This window comes from Lipotes vexillifer, unplaced genomic scaffold (assembly GCF_000442215.2).
Source record: "Lipotes vexillifer unplaced genomic scaffold, Lipotes_vexillifer_v1.1 scaffold945, whole genome shotgun sequence".
In the NCBI taxonomy this organism is placed as follows: Eukaryota; Metazoa; Chordata; class Mammalia; order Artiodactyla; family Lipotidae; genus Lipotes; species Lipotes vexillifer.
Window position 1 is genome coordinate 406581 of NW_006772158.1, and position 18096 is coordinate 424676.

The 18096-nt window shown below is 33.3% G+C and overlaps 1 protein-coding gene across 1 annotated transcript in view; it reads left to right on the top strand.

Moving 5' to 3' along the window:
* Nucleotides 1–18096, top strand: part of ATRX (ATRX chromatin remodeler) — a 247014-nt gene that overhangs the window by 76964 nt on the left and 151954 nt on the right. Inside the window, exons 5-10 of the mRNA XM_007447355.1 lie at nucleotides 324–448; nucleotides 3451–3564; nucleotides 7717–7826; nucleotides 9462–9529; nucleotides 9833–12912; nucleotides 16185–16257. Of these exons, the coding sequence (XP_007447417.1) occupies nucleotides 324–448; nucleotides 3451–3564; nucleotides 7717–7826; nucleotides 9462–9529; nucleotides 9833–12912; nucleotides 16185–16257 (3570 nt within the window). The remainder of the gene's footprint in view (nucleotides 1–323; nucleotides 449–3450; nucleotides 3565–7716; nucleotides 7827–9461; nucleotides 9530–9832; nucleotides 12913–16184; nucleotides 16258–18096) is intronic.

Genomic DNA, 18096 nt, shown 5'->3' on the forward strand with positions numbered 1-18096 from the left:
TTTTTTGAACCAGTGGAAATGTCTCTTAATAATCACAGCTTGCTTGTTATTAACTTATTCCCTAAAGTAATGATTCTTAAATAGGAGTTCCCTTTAAAATCTTCCTCATAGCTTTTTCAGAATGCACATACTCTGATCCTCCCAAGACCTACTAAATCATAATATTCAGTTATATGGTATAGAGATGTATGCCTCCCTAGGTGATTCTGATATGTATCCCTGGTTAAGAGCCACTGCTTAATCTAAACATGTTATTTATGTTACTTGGATATTTTTCCAATAGCAGAAATGTCCATAATTCTGTGGACTTAATTCTCTCATAGGAAACCTTCAATTGTAACAAAGTATGTAGAATCTGATGATGAAAAACCTTTGGATGAAACTGTAAATGAAGATGCTTCTAATGAAAATTCAGAAAATGATATTACTATGCAAAGCTTGCCAAAAGGTAAAGTGTATTAATTTTTCATATGAAGTTAAAATGTATTTTTAAATGTCATTACTATAAAATTGGAACTTGATTACTTTAAGCTGTGTGTGAAGGACCAAACCTAATATTTTGATAGTGATGGTCTGGAAATATATTAGTATGGTAATGATAATGTGTGTTATTGAGGTTCAAAATTTAGAATATTCAGTCAGGTTTGATAAGAAAAAGACTTATTTTCTCTTTCCATTGGGTTTTAGAAAAGGGATTTTATTTTCCAAATTATACTTGAATGTGGAAGTTGGTTTAAAAGTTTAGTATATTAAGTTTTGGTTCAGTAAATTTTGATGTGTTTGCTTTATAGAAAAACATAATGAATACTCTGAAAACTTCTTAAAAAAACATTTAAAGTCTAGTTTAGTCTTACTGCATTCTTAAATTCCCTAAGACACAAAGCTGAAGTTACCTATTAAATTTGACTTAGGTATATTTCTTGTAATTATCTTTTTAAAAATGCCTTGTTACATTTCCTCTCAACCATTGCATTTCTAACCTTAAAAGTGCATTGATTAGATTGGGGCCTGGGCAGGGGTGGGGAGGGGGGGGGCAAATGAAAATCTTGGACTTTTCATAGCCCAAGTCTGAGAGCAGTGTGATTACATGATGAGAGAATGATAAGGGTCTTGGTAATTTCATAGTGTTTCAGAAATCAACAGTTTAGATTTTTTTCTTTATTGAATAATATGGTTAAAGGCTCTTAGCAGATTTTTCAAATTTATTCTCACAGATCATTTACAGCAGTGTTTACTACTTTATTCTCTTTCTCTACTTATGCTTATGTGACACATTTTTTGATTATGGAAATTTAAAAAAATTATGAGTTAGAATAATACATTGCTTTACTAGGACAAATTGGGAGTTATAATAGATGAGAAATGAAATGAGGAAAAGAAATGAATGAGAGAAAGAAGAGAGATAGAAGGAAAATTGATGGGCCTACCATTTACTTGGCTTTGAAAATCATCTGTGACAATTTTATGTAACGGATTTGGTGGCCTACGGCAGAAACAACTAACATGGGAGTCTGAGTCCCATAGGCAGTGACTCACTTTGGATTATTACATTCTCAGTGGTTGTCACTGGGAGTCCTTATGATGGCCACTGGGTGAGCTAAGAACTAGGAATTCCAGTCTTTGTTTTAATGATATTGTGGAAGAGAGTTAGTATGGGATGTTACGAACCTGAACTAAGTGTAATTGTCTCCCACCAAACCAAAAATAGACCTGTTTCATAAGGTTAAATTTGATTGATTATAATTATTGTTACAATACTATATTGAGTATGTGTAAGTACCAGACTCTTAAAAAATTAACTTATTTAATCCTCAAAACAATGCTGTAAGGTAGTTACTGTTTCTATTTGTAGAGATGAAAGAACAAATTCAGAGCTCAAGGAACTTTTTCAGCTTTAAATTGAGAAGCTAAGATTTGAACCCAGGTCTGCCTGAATCCAAAGCTAGTGAGTGCTCTTTCCACTCTGCTGCTTTGCTTCCATTTAGAGAAGAATCTTGAGAAAGAAATCTGTTTTTTTTGGTTAACTATAAATCTTTAGCTTTTTTCAAATGCCAGGGCTTCTCTGAGAGTATATATGTGAAATGGTTGCTGTGAATAAAGGTTTTTTCTGTGTGTGGAGATTATTTATATTTACCAGTTTGTAAAAACTCAGCCCTCTGTGCCCTATTTCCCCCTTTTTTTCAGAGACTCAGAAGTTCATTTAAGTAGGTGCTATACCTTGCTAAAACTGCTCGCTAAATAACATAGACCCATGTTTCAGGGAGACAGCCCCTGACAACTACCAGATTTTACAGTTGGCCCTCTGTATCCGTGGGTTCCGCATCTGCATATTCAGTCAACTGCAGATCAGAAATATTTGGGGAAAAAAATTCTGGAAAGTTCCAAAATGCAAAACTTGAGTTTGTCATTGGCCGGCAACTATTAACATAGTGTTTACATTGTATTAGGTATTACAAGTAATCTAGAGATGATTTAAAGTATACAGGACGATGTACGTAGGTTATATGCAAATACTATGCCATTTTATTTAAGGGACTTGAGCATCCACGGATTTTGGTATCCAAGGGGTCCTGGAACAAATCTCCCATGGATACCGAGGGATGACTGTACTTTCTTAATTGTTGTCAGTAATGCCCAATTACTAAGCCCAGCAGTGTAGGTAAATGTGAGACCTGGACCCTTTTTACTATGCCCCTGCTAAATGAAAACTTAAATTAGCAACCTCTCTCCTCAGTTCACATGTTTTATAGCTAAGAAAGTACATTCTTTCTAAAAGATTCCCATAGGGACCAACAATTGATCTCATTCTGCAATTTATTGTCATAGCACTTGAGCTTAAGCATCTTAGGGCAGTCTTTGTTTAAAACTCTTTAAGGACTTTGCAGGGTACTGAAACTTGGATGTATTATTTGGGAAATGCCACAGAATAGGTATAGCAGTAATAGCAGAATTAACTTCTCACATTGTCCCCCACTATCCTCCCCCAAAGCAGTATAAAACAACCCCTTAAAAATCTTTTTCTGCATTTATGATTTGGCTTATGAGAAGAATAGGATGTCTTTTTAAAATTTTCTCTTCTGATCCTTTTATTTTTTAAACTGTGGAACTTAGCATGGATGTTCATATTCAGAACAGCTTTTGTGATAGGCAGTATAAAATTCAGAACTGGGATAAGGCTTTATACTTTATTCACACATTTCTGTTATGAATCAGTACATAATACTGCCCCCCCCATTTTTATGAACTATATTCCAACAAGTCATCTGTTGACACCTGGCCCTTTTACTATTTCCCTGTTTTATTTATTCTTGAGAGGTCCTTATACAAATATTGAAAGCTTGAAAGAAACAAAACTATGTACCAGCAATGTTGGCTTTATCTGAACTGAAGTCTTGTACTTCACTTGCACATTTAATATGTGTAATGGTTTTTTAAATGAAATCATTCTAGGTACAGTGATTGTACAACCAGAGCCAGTGCTGAATGAAGACAAAGATGATTTTAAAGGGCCTGAATTTAGAAGCAGAAGTAAAATGAAAACTGAAAATCTCAAAAAACGCGGAGGTAAATACAAGTGAAAATGAAAACATGAGTTTAAAGTGCTGTTTATGACCATATTGGAAAATCTGATGTGCTTACTAAAAATACCTCCACTTTTCTGCCCATTGTTTTTTAAAAGCACTACTTAAAAATAACTTCTGTTTCTTTCTGAGCTCTGAAGCAGAAAAGGTTAAACACCATTTATCAAAATGCCTTTGCCTTCAGTGGCTATTAAGTTATCTCAAGAAGCTTACTATTTCCTTCTTACACATGTTAGTTCTGTAATGCTTATATGCCAGAATACCATGTGTTCCCTCTCACCCCGAAAGAATTTTAGATTTGGATAAAATCTTGCCTGTGGCCTTCAGGTAACTTTATACATATCTAAAACATTGTTTCACAGAGTGATGGACATCTGCATTAGTGTCACCTGGGGTGCTTATTAAAAATGCAAGTCCCTTGACTCCACTCATAACAATTTAGAATTTCTGAGGATGATGTCAAGACTGTGCCCCAGTTTATTCTTATGTGCGTTCAAGTCAGAGATCTATTGATCTAAGTATATCAGTGCAGAGATGAGTAGGAAGGAGATGGGAACTAGAGCTAGTAACCTTCCCTCCATCTGTCTGAGCCGCCTTTCCCTTTGTCTGTCTACCCTCACTTATACACACAACCATTGGCTAATCATCTGTAGAAAGTTAGCATAAGGAGGATTCATTTAAAAATTTACAGCAGTGGAGTATGTGTCCCACTTGTTTGTGTGTGAGTTTAAAATAGTACCTGTATGTATTTTTTGGGCAGATTAACAGAGTCAGAATCCATTACTTTAGGAAGAATGAATCTCTAAAAGATAGAACATGACACTAAGTTTCTAAATAGAAGTGTAATGGAAGCGTGTCTGTTAAATATTTATCATGTAAATTGTGAAATTATAGCATAGTTCTTGGTGAAATTTTGTGAAGATTTTAATTTCGGTGCTATGTGATATCTTGATGGTACTAGTAAAATATATCTATTTATAGTATATATACACATATATGTGTATATACATATATATGTATATATGTGTGTGTGTGTATGTGTGTATATATATATATATATATATATATATAGGTTTTCAGATTCAATAATTCATTAGATGGTTAGAGAAAATCAAGGAAATGTTGTTTAGTCTTTTGTCCACAAGGGGGTGTTCTACCCCTCTCAAGCATAAGGAAGATTCATTGAGAATCTAATTCATAGTAGGGAAACTGCCATTGCAACAACAGAGCTCACCAAACCTAAGTAGTATTATTTAAAATAAGAGAATCTGCAAGTAGAAGGTGATAAGGACCAGTAGTAAGAGTTTCTTTCTTTTTATTTCTGATTATGGGTCTTCTAGGGAAGACAGATAACTAAGTGTATTGTGTCAAAATTAATATCTAATTGGTGGCTTTTGGGGAGGGGCTCTGGAGCAGTCAGTGTCTCAAATGTGGATAACAGCTAAAAGGAGAATAAAAAAGAACCACAGTCATTGGGGAGGGTGTTTTTAGTGACACTTTACTATGCTGCTGGTATTTGGTCTGAGCTGATATGTCTCTGGAACATTTTATTGAGTGTTCTGTGTAAGAATGTTTATATTGTGCTTAAGGGAAAATGTATGTTTATAGCCATATAATAGCACTTAAAATATTTAATGTTAATTTTTGTCTTAATGATTTGCTACATCTTTAAGCTGTCGGAAATCACACAGGAAATTTAACTATGTTTACTCATATACACATGTACGAATAAACTAGTGATCTGAGGTACTGAATTGCTAGTTAATATTCAAACTTCCTAGGAAAGTTAGTTCTAAAATTGAAGTCTAATATAGGAAACTGTCAAGAAGGTAAACTTTATGCATAAAATAATCTTATAATGATTTGAAACAAAATTAAACATAAAGATATTGATCATTTCATGAGCCATTGTTTTTTAAATACCATAGCCTATTTTGATATCCTTTCCCTAGTTTAATTGTTAGAAAACATATTTTACACCTAATTTTTCTATATGGCAGCAGAATTTTGTTCTTTCTTTAAAACTGATAAAATGTATTGAGCTCAGAATTGAAAATGCCTCTTTTCCATTTATACACTATGTATATTATAATCATGAAGATATTTCATAACTAAAAATAAAAATTTAAAACATGCATACTAAAGTAACACTTGAGCATTTTACAATATTTGTTTCAGATCTCACTTAAATAAGATCTCACTTAAACTAATTGGTTTAGTCCTACTCTCATCTATATATCCTTCCTTTCACACCTCAGGTTGTGATTATTTGACGTTTGTATGCATGTGTGGTGTTTCCATGAATGTTTTTATATTTTTCTTTACATATTTTTATTCTTACAGCATTTATTTTTCATTTAAAAGTATACAAAGTAGTATCTTGTATATATCCTTTTGTAGCATTTCTCATCCAATATTGATTTTGACATGTATTCATATCAGTAAATGTACAATCTAGTTTTTAATTTTTCGCTCTTCTGTAGAATTTAGTTGTATGAGTAAACCACTATCCATTTTCCAAATGTGAAATAATTTCTAATTTTCGTTTTCAAATTTTTCCAATTTGCTAATTAACACTGCAATGAATATCCTTTATATGAGTCATTGTGCACATATGGGAGAAAGTCTCCAATGGATCACCTAGTTTTTTAAAATTCTTGAGTGATATATGTGCGAAAGCACATAGAAGATACTTAATATTATCTAACAGTGGATGAGCATTCAAACTCTAGCTTTTTGTTACCTTGTTTATATGAATGCAATCATTATTTGACATGAAAAAGCACACTGTATATTTATTTATGTTAAAAGAAATACAGAATATATGAATACTCAAGATCAAAACTAATGGAGGAGAATATTATTTAAAGGAAAATATTAGCAGCTTATATAGTAGGTCTTCAAATTCTCTGTATTTTCTGGAAAAGTATCATGGTGCCCTTATACCTTGGTTAAACATTTTTAACTTATGCAAATAAAGATATTTGTGATAATGCTTGGGTCCATGGTGCTTTGGACCTTAAAACTAAGAAAAACACAAAATAGAAAATTAAAAGGTGAGAAATGTATTTATTGTTTTGTCTTCTATTTAGGGATAGAGACAGTTTTTTTTTCTTTTTTTAAGTCATTCACCTTTTTTTTTTTTTTTTTTGGTGAACGCAGGCATTTTCACTGGCCTCTTTTGAATCATATCTACCATCTTATTTGGATCAAGGTCTTGGTTGCACATCAGAGTCATCTGTGAAACTTAAAAAAGAAAAAAGTGTCCAGGAGATCCCCATTCAGTGGGTTAGGGGTGGGAATGGCTGTCCCTGTTTTTAAAAGATTCTTTGGCTGATTCTAATGTTCAGCTCAGATTTTGAAGCACCGTGCAGAACTAGGGACGAGAGTGAGGCAGGAGAGGTCCCCTTTATTCTTGTGTAGGTTATCTTCCATCTGTTTTTCTGCAGAAACTGTGGAATGGGGCTCTGTCAAAACTCAGCCATTCTGAAGTTTTGCTGTCAAGATAGATATACCTGCAAATCTTATTTGTTCTTATTTGGAAATAATAGACAGTGCCGATATGGAATAGACATAGAAAAAAGGCAGGTTAATGGGGATTGTGGATGGTATTGAAGGGAATCTTAGGAAGGAAATTGGTAATATAAAGTTAGCAGGTTTTCACATAATATTGAAAGGATCTGTGTAGACAATTCCATTCTGAGAATAAAAACTTTATGGCATACCTAACTTAAGTACAGGTTTACAAAAGAATCTATTCCATATATTTTACTTCCCCATTCTTTAAGAACTGATCCTGAATTTCTTTGTGAAGCAGTAGCAAAATGCAAAAGAGCTCTTGACCCCTATTTTTAGAACTTCTTTTATGGAGTCTCTTCATGTTATATCAAGTTGTTGTAAGAAACAGGGTTTGTATCTGTAAAAGGGAGCAAATTAGCTCTGCAATTTGTCAAGGTTGTCATTTTTTTAGTAAGTCCATAAAATTATTAACCTTTGTATTTGTGTCCAAAATGTCATTTTCTCAAGGATTATGAGGTATTTAATTTTCAATTTGAATGTTGGGAAATGCTGACTAAAGTATATATCTTTTTGTATGTGTGTATATGTGTGAATAATGGTCACTCCTTTCTCCTAGAAGATGGGCTTCATGGGATTGTGAGCTGTACCGCTTGTGGACAACAGGTCAATCATTTTCAAAAAGATTCCATTTATAGACATCCTTCACTGCAAGTACTTATTTGTAAGGTATGTAATGATCTGTTGATACTTAATTCCACAAATATTTGAATGCTTAACATGTGTCAGACTTTTGATGCACAGTGATGAAGACGGAAATGGTCTCTGCCATTGGAGGATATATAATGTAGTGGGGAAGACAGACATGAAAGGCCCAATAAGTGCTATGATAGGGGAGTTACTGTGTACTTTGGGAACACACAGGAAGCCTTTGTAATTTGGAGTTGGGTGGTGGTGGGGCTTTATAATGGAAATGATGTAGGTGGTACCTGAAATATAAATAGGAATTAGCTTGGCAAAGTGGGATTGGTTTAGCATATTCTAGGCCAGAGGGAACATGGTATTCAAAGGCTCAGAGGTGAGGGCGAGTGTGATGTGTTGGGAAACTGCAGAATATATATGTGTGCACACATATGTTTCATAACATTCTCTCTTACATAGCCTAATTACCCAAATCTGAACTCTCCATGTGGAGCAGGGTTTTGACATAATTTGGAGATAATAGAATTAAAAATGTTTCATATGTATTGAAGATAGTTTTAACAGTCTGTGTAAACTTTTTTACAAGTAATACCTTGGAATTAATTTTAAATATCTATAGTATCAAGGTTATCATTTCCCCAACTCATATTACTGCTAAAATTAATCCTTTGTTAGTTTGCTTCCCAATAAAATGCCTCCTTGAATTGCAGGGGCAGACCAGACTTTCCTTAATTAGAGTTCCAGTTCTAGATCTTGTATGAATTTTTGGTAGATGTAGACCTCCTTAAATGTACTAAATTTACTCCATCTTTTAGTAATTTGTGTCCTACTTTCCTTGAATTCATTTCAGCCAGGACCCTGTTTAGGGTACATGTTGTAGCTTCTAGTTTTAAATTGTGACAGCTGAATTTTATATTGTTGGATTTGTAATGTGCATTGCTTTTCTCTTTTCTTACATACGTGATTGGTATTTTTTTTTTTAAGGGCCAGTCTGTTGTGCCTAGCCCATTTCAGTAATCAGTAGTTTTCCTCAGTGGGCATGGAACCTCCCCTTTTCTCCAGTCCCAGTGAAAAGGAATATAAAGTCATTCAGACTTGGATTTGAATACCAGTTTTGCATCTTCCAGTTGTATAACTTTAGGAGATTTAGTTACATATTAATGAACCAGAGCCTTTTCTCTCAAATTGGGCTGTAATACCTCCTACCTTGCACAGTAGGTATTTGAGATTTAAAGATAATATAGGTTAATGTAGGATACTGTTGCTCAGCTCTATACATAGTAGCTGTTTATATATGATGACTAGTCAATTATTATTAACTAATAGCAACATCTAATACATTTTTATGTAGATCTTTGGTAGCTAGTCATATGAGATCAGAAATTTGCTTTACCAAAATCTTTTATCAACTTTTATGTAAGGAAAAATGGTACTTGATGATATGGAAATCTATTTCAAGGAATTAGTTTCTATTCCTGTGTCTGGAAAGTACTAGTAGGGGTAATACAGTGTTATCACTTTGATTCTCTGAAACACACACACACACACACACACACACACATTCCCTGTACTTTTTTAATGACTTAAAAAATAAAGTTTTTCTCCTTTATGAATGTTAACAGTTTTGAATAAATTTCCCCTTTCCCTTTTCTTTTTTAATAGAATTGCTTTAAATATTACATGAGTGATGATATTAGCCGTGACTCAGATGGAATGGATGAACAATGTAGGTAGGTAATAAATCAAGATGAACTAAAATTCAGTGTTGTCTGCTTTTTGAGGCGAAATTCTTACATAGTCTGATATTAGATCTGTTTTTTATAGTATCCTCATTGATATCTTTCGTGGATGGTTGTTCTTTTCCATGAAGTCCTTGGTTTATGTCTTTTAATTTTCTAATAAAGAATAAGTAAATGACCAAAATTACTTTGCTATTAAAATTGCTGCCAGGAAATTTTAAATTGCTTTAATACTGTAAAGGTTTAAAATGTGTTTCATTTCAGAATAATATTTTAATCTTTAAATAATTTCAGATGGTGTGCAGAAGGTGGAAACTTGATTTGTTGTGACTTTTGCCATAATGCCTTCTGCAAGAAATGCATTCTACGCAACCTTGGTCGAAAGGAGCTGTCTACAATAATGGATGAAAACAACCAATGGTATTGCTACATTTGTCACCCGGAGCCTTTGTTGGATTTGGTCACAGCATGTAACAGCGTATTTGAAAACTTAGAACAGTTGTTGCAACAAAATAAGAAGAAGATAAAAGTTGACAATGAAAAGAGTAGTAAAGTATATGACCATACACCCAGATTTTCTCCAAAGAAAAACAGTTCAAATTGTAATGGAGAAGAAAAGAAATTAGATGATTCATGTTCTGGTTCTGTAACCTACTCTTATTCGGCACTAATTGTGCCAAAGGAGATGATTAAGAAGGCAAAGAAACTGATTGAGACTACTGCCAACATGAACTCCAGTTACGTTAAGTTTTTGAAGCAAGCAACAGATAATTCAGAAATCAATTCTGCTACAAAGTTACGTCAGCTTAAGGCTTTTAAATCTGTGTTGGCTGATATCAAGAAAGTTCATCTTGCGTTAGAAGAAGATTTGAATTCAGAGATTCGAGCTTTGGATGCTGTAAACAAAGAGAAAAATACCAAAGAGCATAAAGTCATAGATGCTAAGTCTGAAACAAAAGTACGAAAAGGGGAAAAACCCTGTGCTTTGGAAAGGAAGGATATTTCAAAATCAGAAGCTAAACTGTCAAGAAAGCAGGTAGATAGTGAGCATGTGGATCAGAGTGTTGCAGTAGAGGAACAAAGAGCAAATAAAAATCCCAGTGGTGAACATAAAAAATCTGATAAAAAAGAAGAACCTCAGTATGAACCTGCTAACACTTCTGAAGACTTAGACATGGATATTGTGTCTGTTCCTTCCTCAGTTCCAGAAGACATTTTTGAGAATCTTGAGACTGCTATGGAAGTTCAGAGTTCAGCAGATTATCAGGGAGATGGCAACAGTAGAATTGAGCAAGAGCTGGAGAGTTCTGTAAAATTAAATATTACTTCAAAAGACAACAGAGGAGGTATTAAATCAAAAACAACAGCTAAAGTAACAAAAGAATTATATGTTAAACTCACCCCTGTTTCCCTTTCTAATTCCCCAATTAAAGGTGCTGATTGTCAGGAAGTTCCACAAGATAAAGATAGCTATAGAAGTTCTTGTCTGAACCCCAAGCTGGAGAACTGTGGACTTGAACTGGAAAAGAATGATAATGAGCATTTGGTTGAAAGTGAAGTTCCATTACTTTCAGAAGAATCTGATCTTCGAAGATCCCCACGTGTAAAGACTACACCCTTGAGGCGACAGACAGAAACCAACCCTACAACGTTTAATTCAGATGAAGAAAATAATGACACCGTTAAGGAGAAACAAAAGCTATCAGTTTCAATGAGAAAAAAGGATAAGCGGAATTCTTCTGACAGTGCTATAGATAATCCTAAACCTAATAAATTGCCTAAATCTAAGCAGTCAGAGACTGTGGATCAAAATTCAGATTCTGATGAAATGCTAGCAATCCTCAAAGAAGTATCCAGGATGAGTCACAGTTCTTCTTCAGATACTGATATTAATGAACCTCATACAAATCATGAGAAGACTTTGTATGATGTAAAGACTCAAACAGGAAAAGATGATAAAGGAAAAAGGAAACGAAAAAGTTCTACTTCTGGCTCAGATTTTGATATTAAAAAAGGCAAATCAGCTAAAAGGTCTATAATTTCTAAAAAGAAACGACAAAACCAGTCTGAATCTTCTAATTATGACTCAGAATTAGAAAAGGAGATAAAGAGTATGAGTAAAATCGGGGCTGCCAGAACAACAACAAAAAGAGTTCCAAATAAAGAAGATTATGATTCTTCTGAAGATGAAAAACACAGCAAAAAAGGAATGGATAATCAAGGTCAGAAAATTTTGAGGACTGCCCAGGAAGGATCATCTGATGCTGCTGAAAGGAAAGAAGAGAGAGAGAATTTCTCTTCAGCAGAAGGCATAGTTGAGAAAGACAAGACTTTCATGGAATTGAGAGATCGACTCTCTAAGAAGCAGCAGCCAAGTGTTTCCTCAGATGGTGCTGATAAGCTTTCTTCTGGGAAAGAGGAGAGTTTTAATTCTCCAGAAGACAAAAAGGTTGCTGAAACTAAAGAAAAGAGTAAGTATCTGAAAACCAAAATGTGTAAGAAAGTACAAGGTGGCTTATCTGATGTTGCTGAGAAGTGCCCAAAGAAAGAACAGAGTGATGAATCCTCTGAAGATGATAACAAGCAGAGCAAAAAGGGAACTGAAGAAAAAGAAAAGAAAACTACAGACTTGAAGAAAAAAGTAATTAAGATGGAACAACAGTATGAATCATCATCTGATAGCACTGAGAAATTACCCGAAGGAGAAGAAATTTGTCATTTTCCTAAAGGCATAAAACAAAGTAAGAATGACACAACTGATGGGGAAAAGAAGAATAAAAAAATAAAAGATAAAACTTCTAAAAAGAAGGATGAATTATCTGATAATGCTGAGAAGTTACCAGGGAAAAGAGACAGTTGTGATTCTTCCGAAGATAAGAGGAGTAAGAATGGAACATCCAGTCGAGAGAAGAAAAGGTGCAACTTACCTGAAAAGAGTTCAAGGAAGAGACAAGATTGTTCATCATCTGATACTGAGAAATATTCCGTGAAAGAAGATGGTTGTGATTCTTCTGATAAGAGACCAAAAAGAAACGAATTAAGGGAAAGAAGAAATTTAAATTCGAAGAGAAATACCAAGGAAGTACAAAATGGCTCATCATCTTCTGATGTTGAGGAAAGTTCCGAAGATAATAAAAAGCTGAAGAAACAAAGAGCTTCAGCTAAAAAGAAGGCAGGCAATATGAAGGAGAAAATGAGAAACTCCCTAAGAACAAGCACTAAAAGGAAGCAGGCTGACATTTCTTCCTCATCTTCTTCTGATATAGGAGATGATCAGAATTCTGTAGGTGAGGGGAGCAGTGATGAGCAGAAAATAAAGCCTGTGACTGAAAATTTAGTGCTGTCTTCACATACTGGATTTTGTCAATCTTCAGGTATGGGAAAATAAATAGAAAATTTGTACTTTCTCCCTCTTGAATAACTACATTGTTTAATTTTCTCTGAAGTCAATCAAACACAAGGTTACTTACTGTTTAGGAAAACACCATTTAAAAATTCTTTATAGAGATTTACTAGAAACTCTTTCTCCATTTTTTGGTCATCATTGGGAGGTATTTGCAGCATTGTTAGTATTCTGTATCAGCTATACCAAGTGTGTTGGGTAAATTTATCAATGTTTAATGCTTTTATTTGGAGTAATGAAAAGTAATTTATGAAGGAAGATCAGACTGGTGCTAGTTCAGTAGATATTTATTCAAGTAATGGAGATGAGTGCTTGGTATGGATATAACGTGTGTGAAAGTTTTAACTGCTTTGCCATTCATCTGACTTTTTAAATTGGGCAGAGTAACTTTGTGTCCTATGAAATCCTCAGAAAAATTTAAGTTTATTTATTGAAACCCTTTGCTTATGCTCATCAATTTTTTTCTAATGACATGAACAGATATTTCCATTTTTAACACTAACAAAATAGAGGAAGAAAGAAATCCAGAAAGTAGGTGGATTACCCTACCCTGATGAGATAGAGCACTAGGACAATTAGGGTTTGGGTCAACTGGTCAATAATACGCCACCCCCCAAAAAAAATTAAAAATATTTATCATTATGGCAGTTCTTTAAAAAAATCAGTTGTATAATAAATGTACACTTGTTGGTCATATTGTCTTTGTTTTTAAGTCAGTAAAACCCATCAGTTAACCACGGACACTTAAAATTAATTTTAAAATATTTATAAAGTAAATTTCTTATGTAACTGTTTTCCCAGCACAAGCAAAATGTTAAAAGTTTTTCCTTTCTTTCCTTTTGTTGTGATTTTCCATTTATCCCAGTTGGATTTTAGTGGAATTCACTTGACTCTTGATTTTTAGTAAAACTTTAAATCCCTTTTTTGGAGCTCCAGTGAGTTGCTTTGAAAACCAAGTGGGATATGCATGGTATACTCATTTTAATGCTCTGCTATATCAGATACCTAGATGGAGTTCTGCTTGTATGGCTGTTTTAACTACAGGTCTGCAGTCCCTAATATTCTTGGGGCTTAATGTATTTCAGGATTTTCAACTCTTTTGTTTTTAGGAAGGTAATATAGAGTAGTTATCGTATATTACATAGTAGCCCCAGTAGGTCCTGAGGCCCCATAATCAAACACATTAGTATTTCCGCAGCAAAACATATGAACATTTACATGTAAGAGGAATAAACAGTTCAGATTAGATTTTGCTGCCAAATGAACTTTGGCACCACCTTACAAAACTTTAAATTTTGAGAACTTTTTGGATTTTCAAATTGTGTATGAGATTGTGGACTTGTATTCAAAACATAATAGTTGCTAAATTTATTTATTCTCCTAATATGTCCAACTTAATTTAGGTGACAGTTTTTATGAGCTCTTAAAAAGCCTCCCCTGCTCCCATGAATTTAGAGGATTCCAATTTATTCAGCAATAGTTGGGTATCCTGTTACAGGGTACAACATTTTCCTAGAAATTGTGGCATGGCATGACCAACCAAGATGAAGAACACGATCCTAGGAGATTATAGTCCAATGAGCAAGATAGACATAGATAAGTCATTTAAAAAAAAATATCAGAAGAAAGATATAAAACTAAAATGGGGCTGTGTGATAAATAGCAAGTGAGCTACTTAATCTAAATATTGGAGGAAGACTTAAAAGAACGGGTAGCATTTGAACTTGACTTTGAAGGATGGGTAACATTTTCAAAGGTGTAGTAAAGAGGAACAATGGTAATATCACTAGTAATATTTCATTTGAAGATTGGTCTGTTTGAATGAGGTATTTATTGTGAGTTTGCTAAGATATTGTGAGATTTATTATTGCCTTTCTATATTTAGCATATTTCTATCCTGAACCTGTAGGTGTCTGTGTTCCTTATGGGATTTTTTCTCCAATATTTTCCCCCAGTATTTTATTATGAAAAAATATTAAATATACAGAAAAGTTTCTACAGTTAACATTGTACTGTATTTGCTTTATCACATACTTATCTATATATCCTGTCTATCCATCAGTGTACCTAACTTTTTCCCCCCTTTTAACTGTTTATTTTGAAATAATTATAAATTCACAGGAAGTTGCAAGAAAATGTACAGGGAGGTTTTGTATGCCTTTCATTAATTTCCCTCCAGTGGTAACATCTTTCATAATTATAGTGCAATCTCAGAACCAGGAAACTGAAGATTTATTCAGATTTCACCAGTTTTACATGTACTCCTTCATTTGTGTGTGTGTGTAAGTATAGTTCTGTGCAAAATTTGTATCACGTGTAGCTTTGTAAATATAACCACCACAGACAACCAAGATATTGAACTTTCATTACCACAAGTTCCTTTGCGCTACCCCTTATGCACACTCCCTAGCATATCTCTATTTTTAACCTGTGGCAATTGTTAATCTGATTTCCATCTCTGTAATTTTGTTATTTTGAGATGGAATCATGAAGTGTGTAACCTTTTGAAATTGTCTTTTTTCACTCAGTGTAATGCCCTTGAAATCTTTGATGCATTTGAAAGTAAATGGTAAACATTAACAGAATTCTCCCTGGTTACTTCAGCGTATATAGTGTTAACTAGAGTACAATGTTTAAGTTTGTTTTTGAGGCAAAATTTACATACAATGAAATGCACAAATCTTAATCTCTTTATAGTTTTAATCAAAGGATAGAAACGTTGCTTTTTATAAGGAAGTAAGTTTTACTGTACTTGAATATATCTCTGGATGATTCTACTCCTGGATACCATACAAATTCAGGTATATTTTAAAATTATTTGGTACTACCAAGTATTAATAGCATTTTAAAAAGTTCTTCAATGATACAGGAAAAATTAGACATCTGTTAACTTTAAACTTAAAATGGATCACTACAAAGCTTATTTTAGCCATAAACTTATGCTAATATCGTGGTGAATGATAAAAGATTTGTTACTGGGAAGGATGAGTTTTAAAATTCTTGTGCTCTGGGAAGGAACTTTGAAATATGTAACATCCAACTATTTATTATTTTGCTGCTGGCACTTCTTAAATTCCCCGTTGTACTTTCCTTATAAATCCTTTTTATTCATGTTTTGGATCCCAGAGTATAGTTTAGAACTCACTAGTTGTTTTAAAGTTTTTGGCTTTCAGTTTTATTTTACATGGTTTTACTTATAAAGATAATTTAAAGCTAATTTAAATACACTTTTGTTCCTTCAAGGAGATGAAGCCTTATCTAAATCAATGCCTGTCACAGTGGATGATGACGACGATGACAATGATCCTGAGAATAGGTATGATTCCATCTGTAAGGACTTTAAAAAGATTATAACACACCCTAGGTGTGGGCACAAACAGCAGCAAGGGAACCACAAGCAGGTTTAAAAACCAGGAGTGCCTGCCTTAGAAAGACTCGCTCACAGTCTTCCTGCAAGTTTGAAAGAAAGGCCAGAAAATGGGCTAAAACTCAGAAACCTTAAAAGAAAGTAAATATAAATAGTAACACACCTAGCATAGGGTGTGTTATAAATACAGCACTGTCGATTTTTATGTTTCCATGTAATTTAGTGGTAGTTTTTTGAGAATATTTTAATTTTGACAGATTATTTTATTGGTGAAAGTAAATCATATCTCAATAAATTGGTGACAACAGACATCTCTGTCTTCAATATTTGATTATTGTTTTAAATTGCCATCCAGTGTGGTGGTCCTATTCATTAAAACCTGTTCAAAGTGAAAAAGACTGCTCAGATGTTTAAGATTAAGAAAATGCTTTCAAAATAAGTATGAATTTGGAAAGTATCTAGACTGATTTAGATTTTAACAGTTTGTCAAATAAAATAGAAGTAGACAGTATGATAGTATTAATTTTAATACTTAATAGGTTTATATGGGAACAGTGTAGCCTGTACAGATTGACTTAACTAAGGAATAGCTGGGAGAAGAAAAAAAATAAAGATACACCCATATTCTAGCAATGAGGAATAAAGAAAACAAAGGTATTAAGGAGTATAACCATAATGTTTTTACATATTTTTTAAACCCTTCCTGGACTATAGGATCCCCCACACTCATAATCTTCAACAAGAAGACAGTGTGGTGTAGTGGATGGAATTTTGGAATAATGGGGATGAGAATATCTGACTTCTAGTTATAACCTTTCTGTGTGATCGTGGGCAAGTGACTTAACTACTCTCTGCCAAAATTTTCTGTTCTTTAAAACAAAAGGGTTGGATGAAATGTTCTCTGATTAATTCTAGCACCAAAAAATCTATAATAGACTTGAGGTTTTACTACATAGTACTGTATTAACCATCCATTTATTCCTAATAGTAAACTCTAATAATTAAGAAAACATGAAAATAAACATGTAATTTTGTGTCATAATTTTGTAAGAAATTAACTTTGAGTTGGTAAATACTGTGGGGCCAGCTGTCACTCTAGCTGTTTTATATCTTGCTGGTGCTGATAGATTTTTCTGTTTTAAAGATCAGCATTCTAATTAACAGGAGGGCATTTTTATTAAGGTGAATGAACAATTTTATTTTGCACTTTTGAATAGAGCTTAATCACAAAGACTCAGATGCTGCTTTACCTACTTATTTTTTAATTAAAAATATATATCCAATTATTTTGTGGGATCGGGGTCGGGTCCATAATGGAATGGTGAAGGCATACATTTTATTCATCAGGCATTTTATATAGTATATGATATGATCACAGTGAGATTATGAAAGCATTTAAAATTTTATTCTCTTTTAAAATGCTTTAATTCCTCTTCATTTATTTATGCTACCATTTGCTTTCTTGTAAATCTTAAGGCCTCAAATGTTATTGAAAGGCTAATAATGTTTAAAACATGCTATATCCTAATTTACTTATGAGTTATGAATCTTAATTTCATATTTAAACACCAAATGAGTGTCATTAAGGTATGATAATTTTTATTTGTGTTAGAGCTTGTCAAAATATAAATATCATTTTTATCTTTTAAGTTACTTGATCATATCTCTCTGTAACTGGCAATTATTTTATTGAAAGGTATCTTTAATTCCATCTTGCATTTGTGATTAAAAAATACACCTCTGTTGAGTACTTTTGAGAAGAATTGAATTTTACCTTGAGCATGTTTT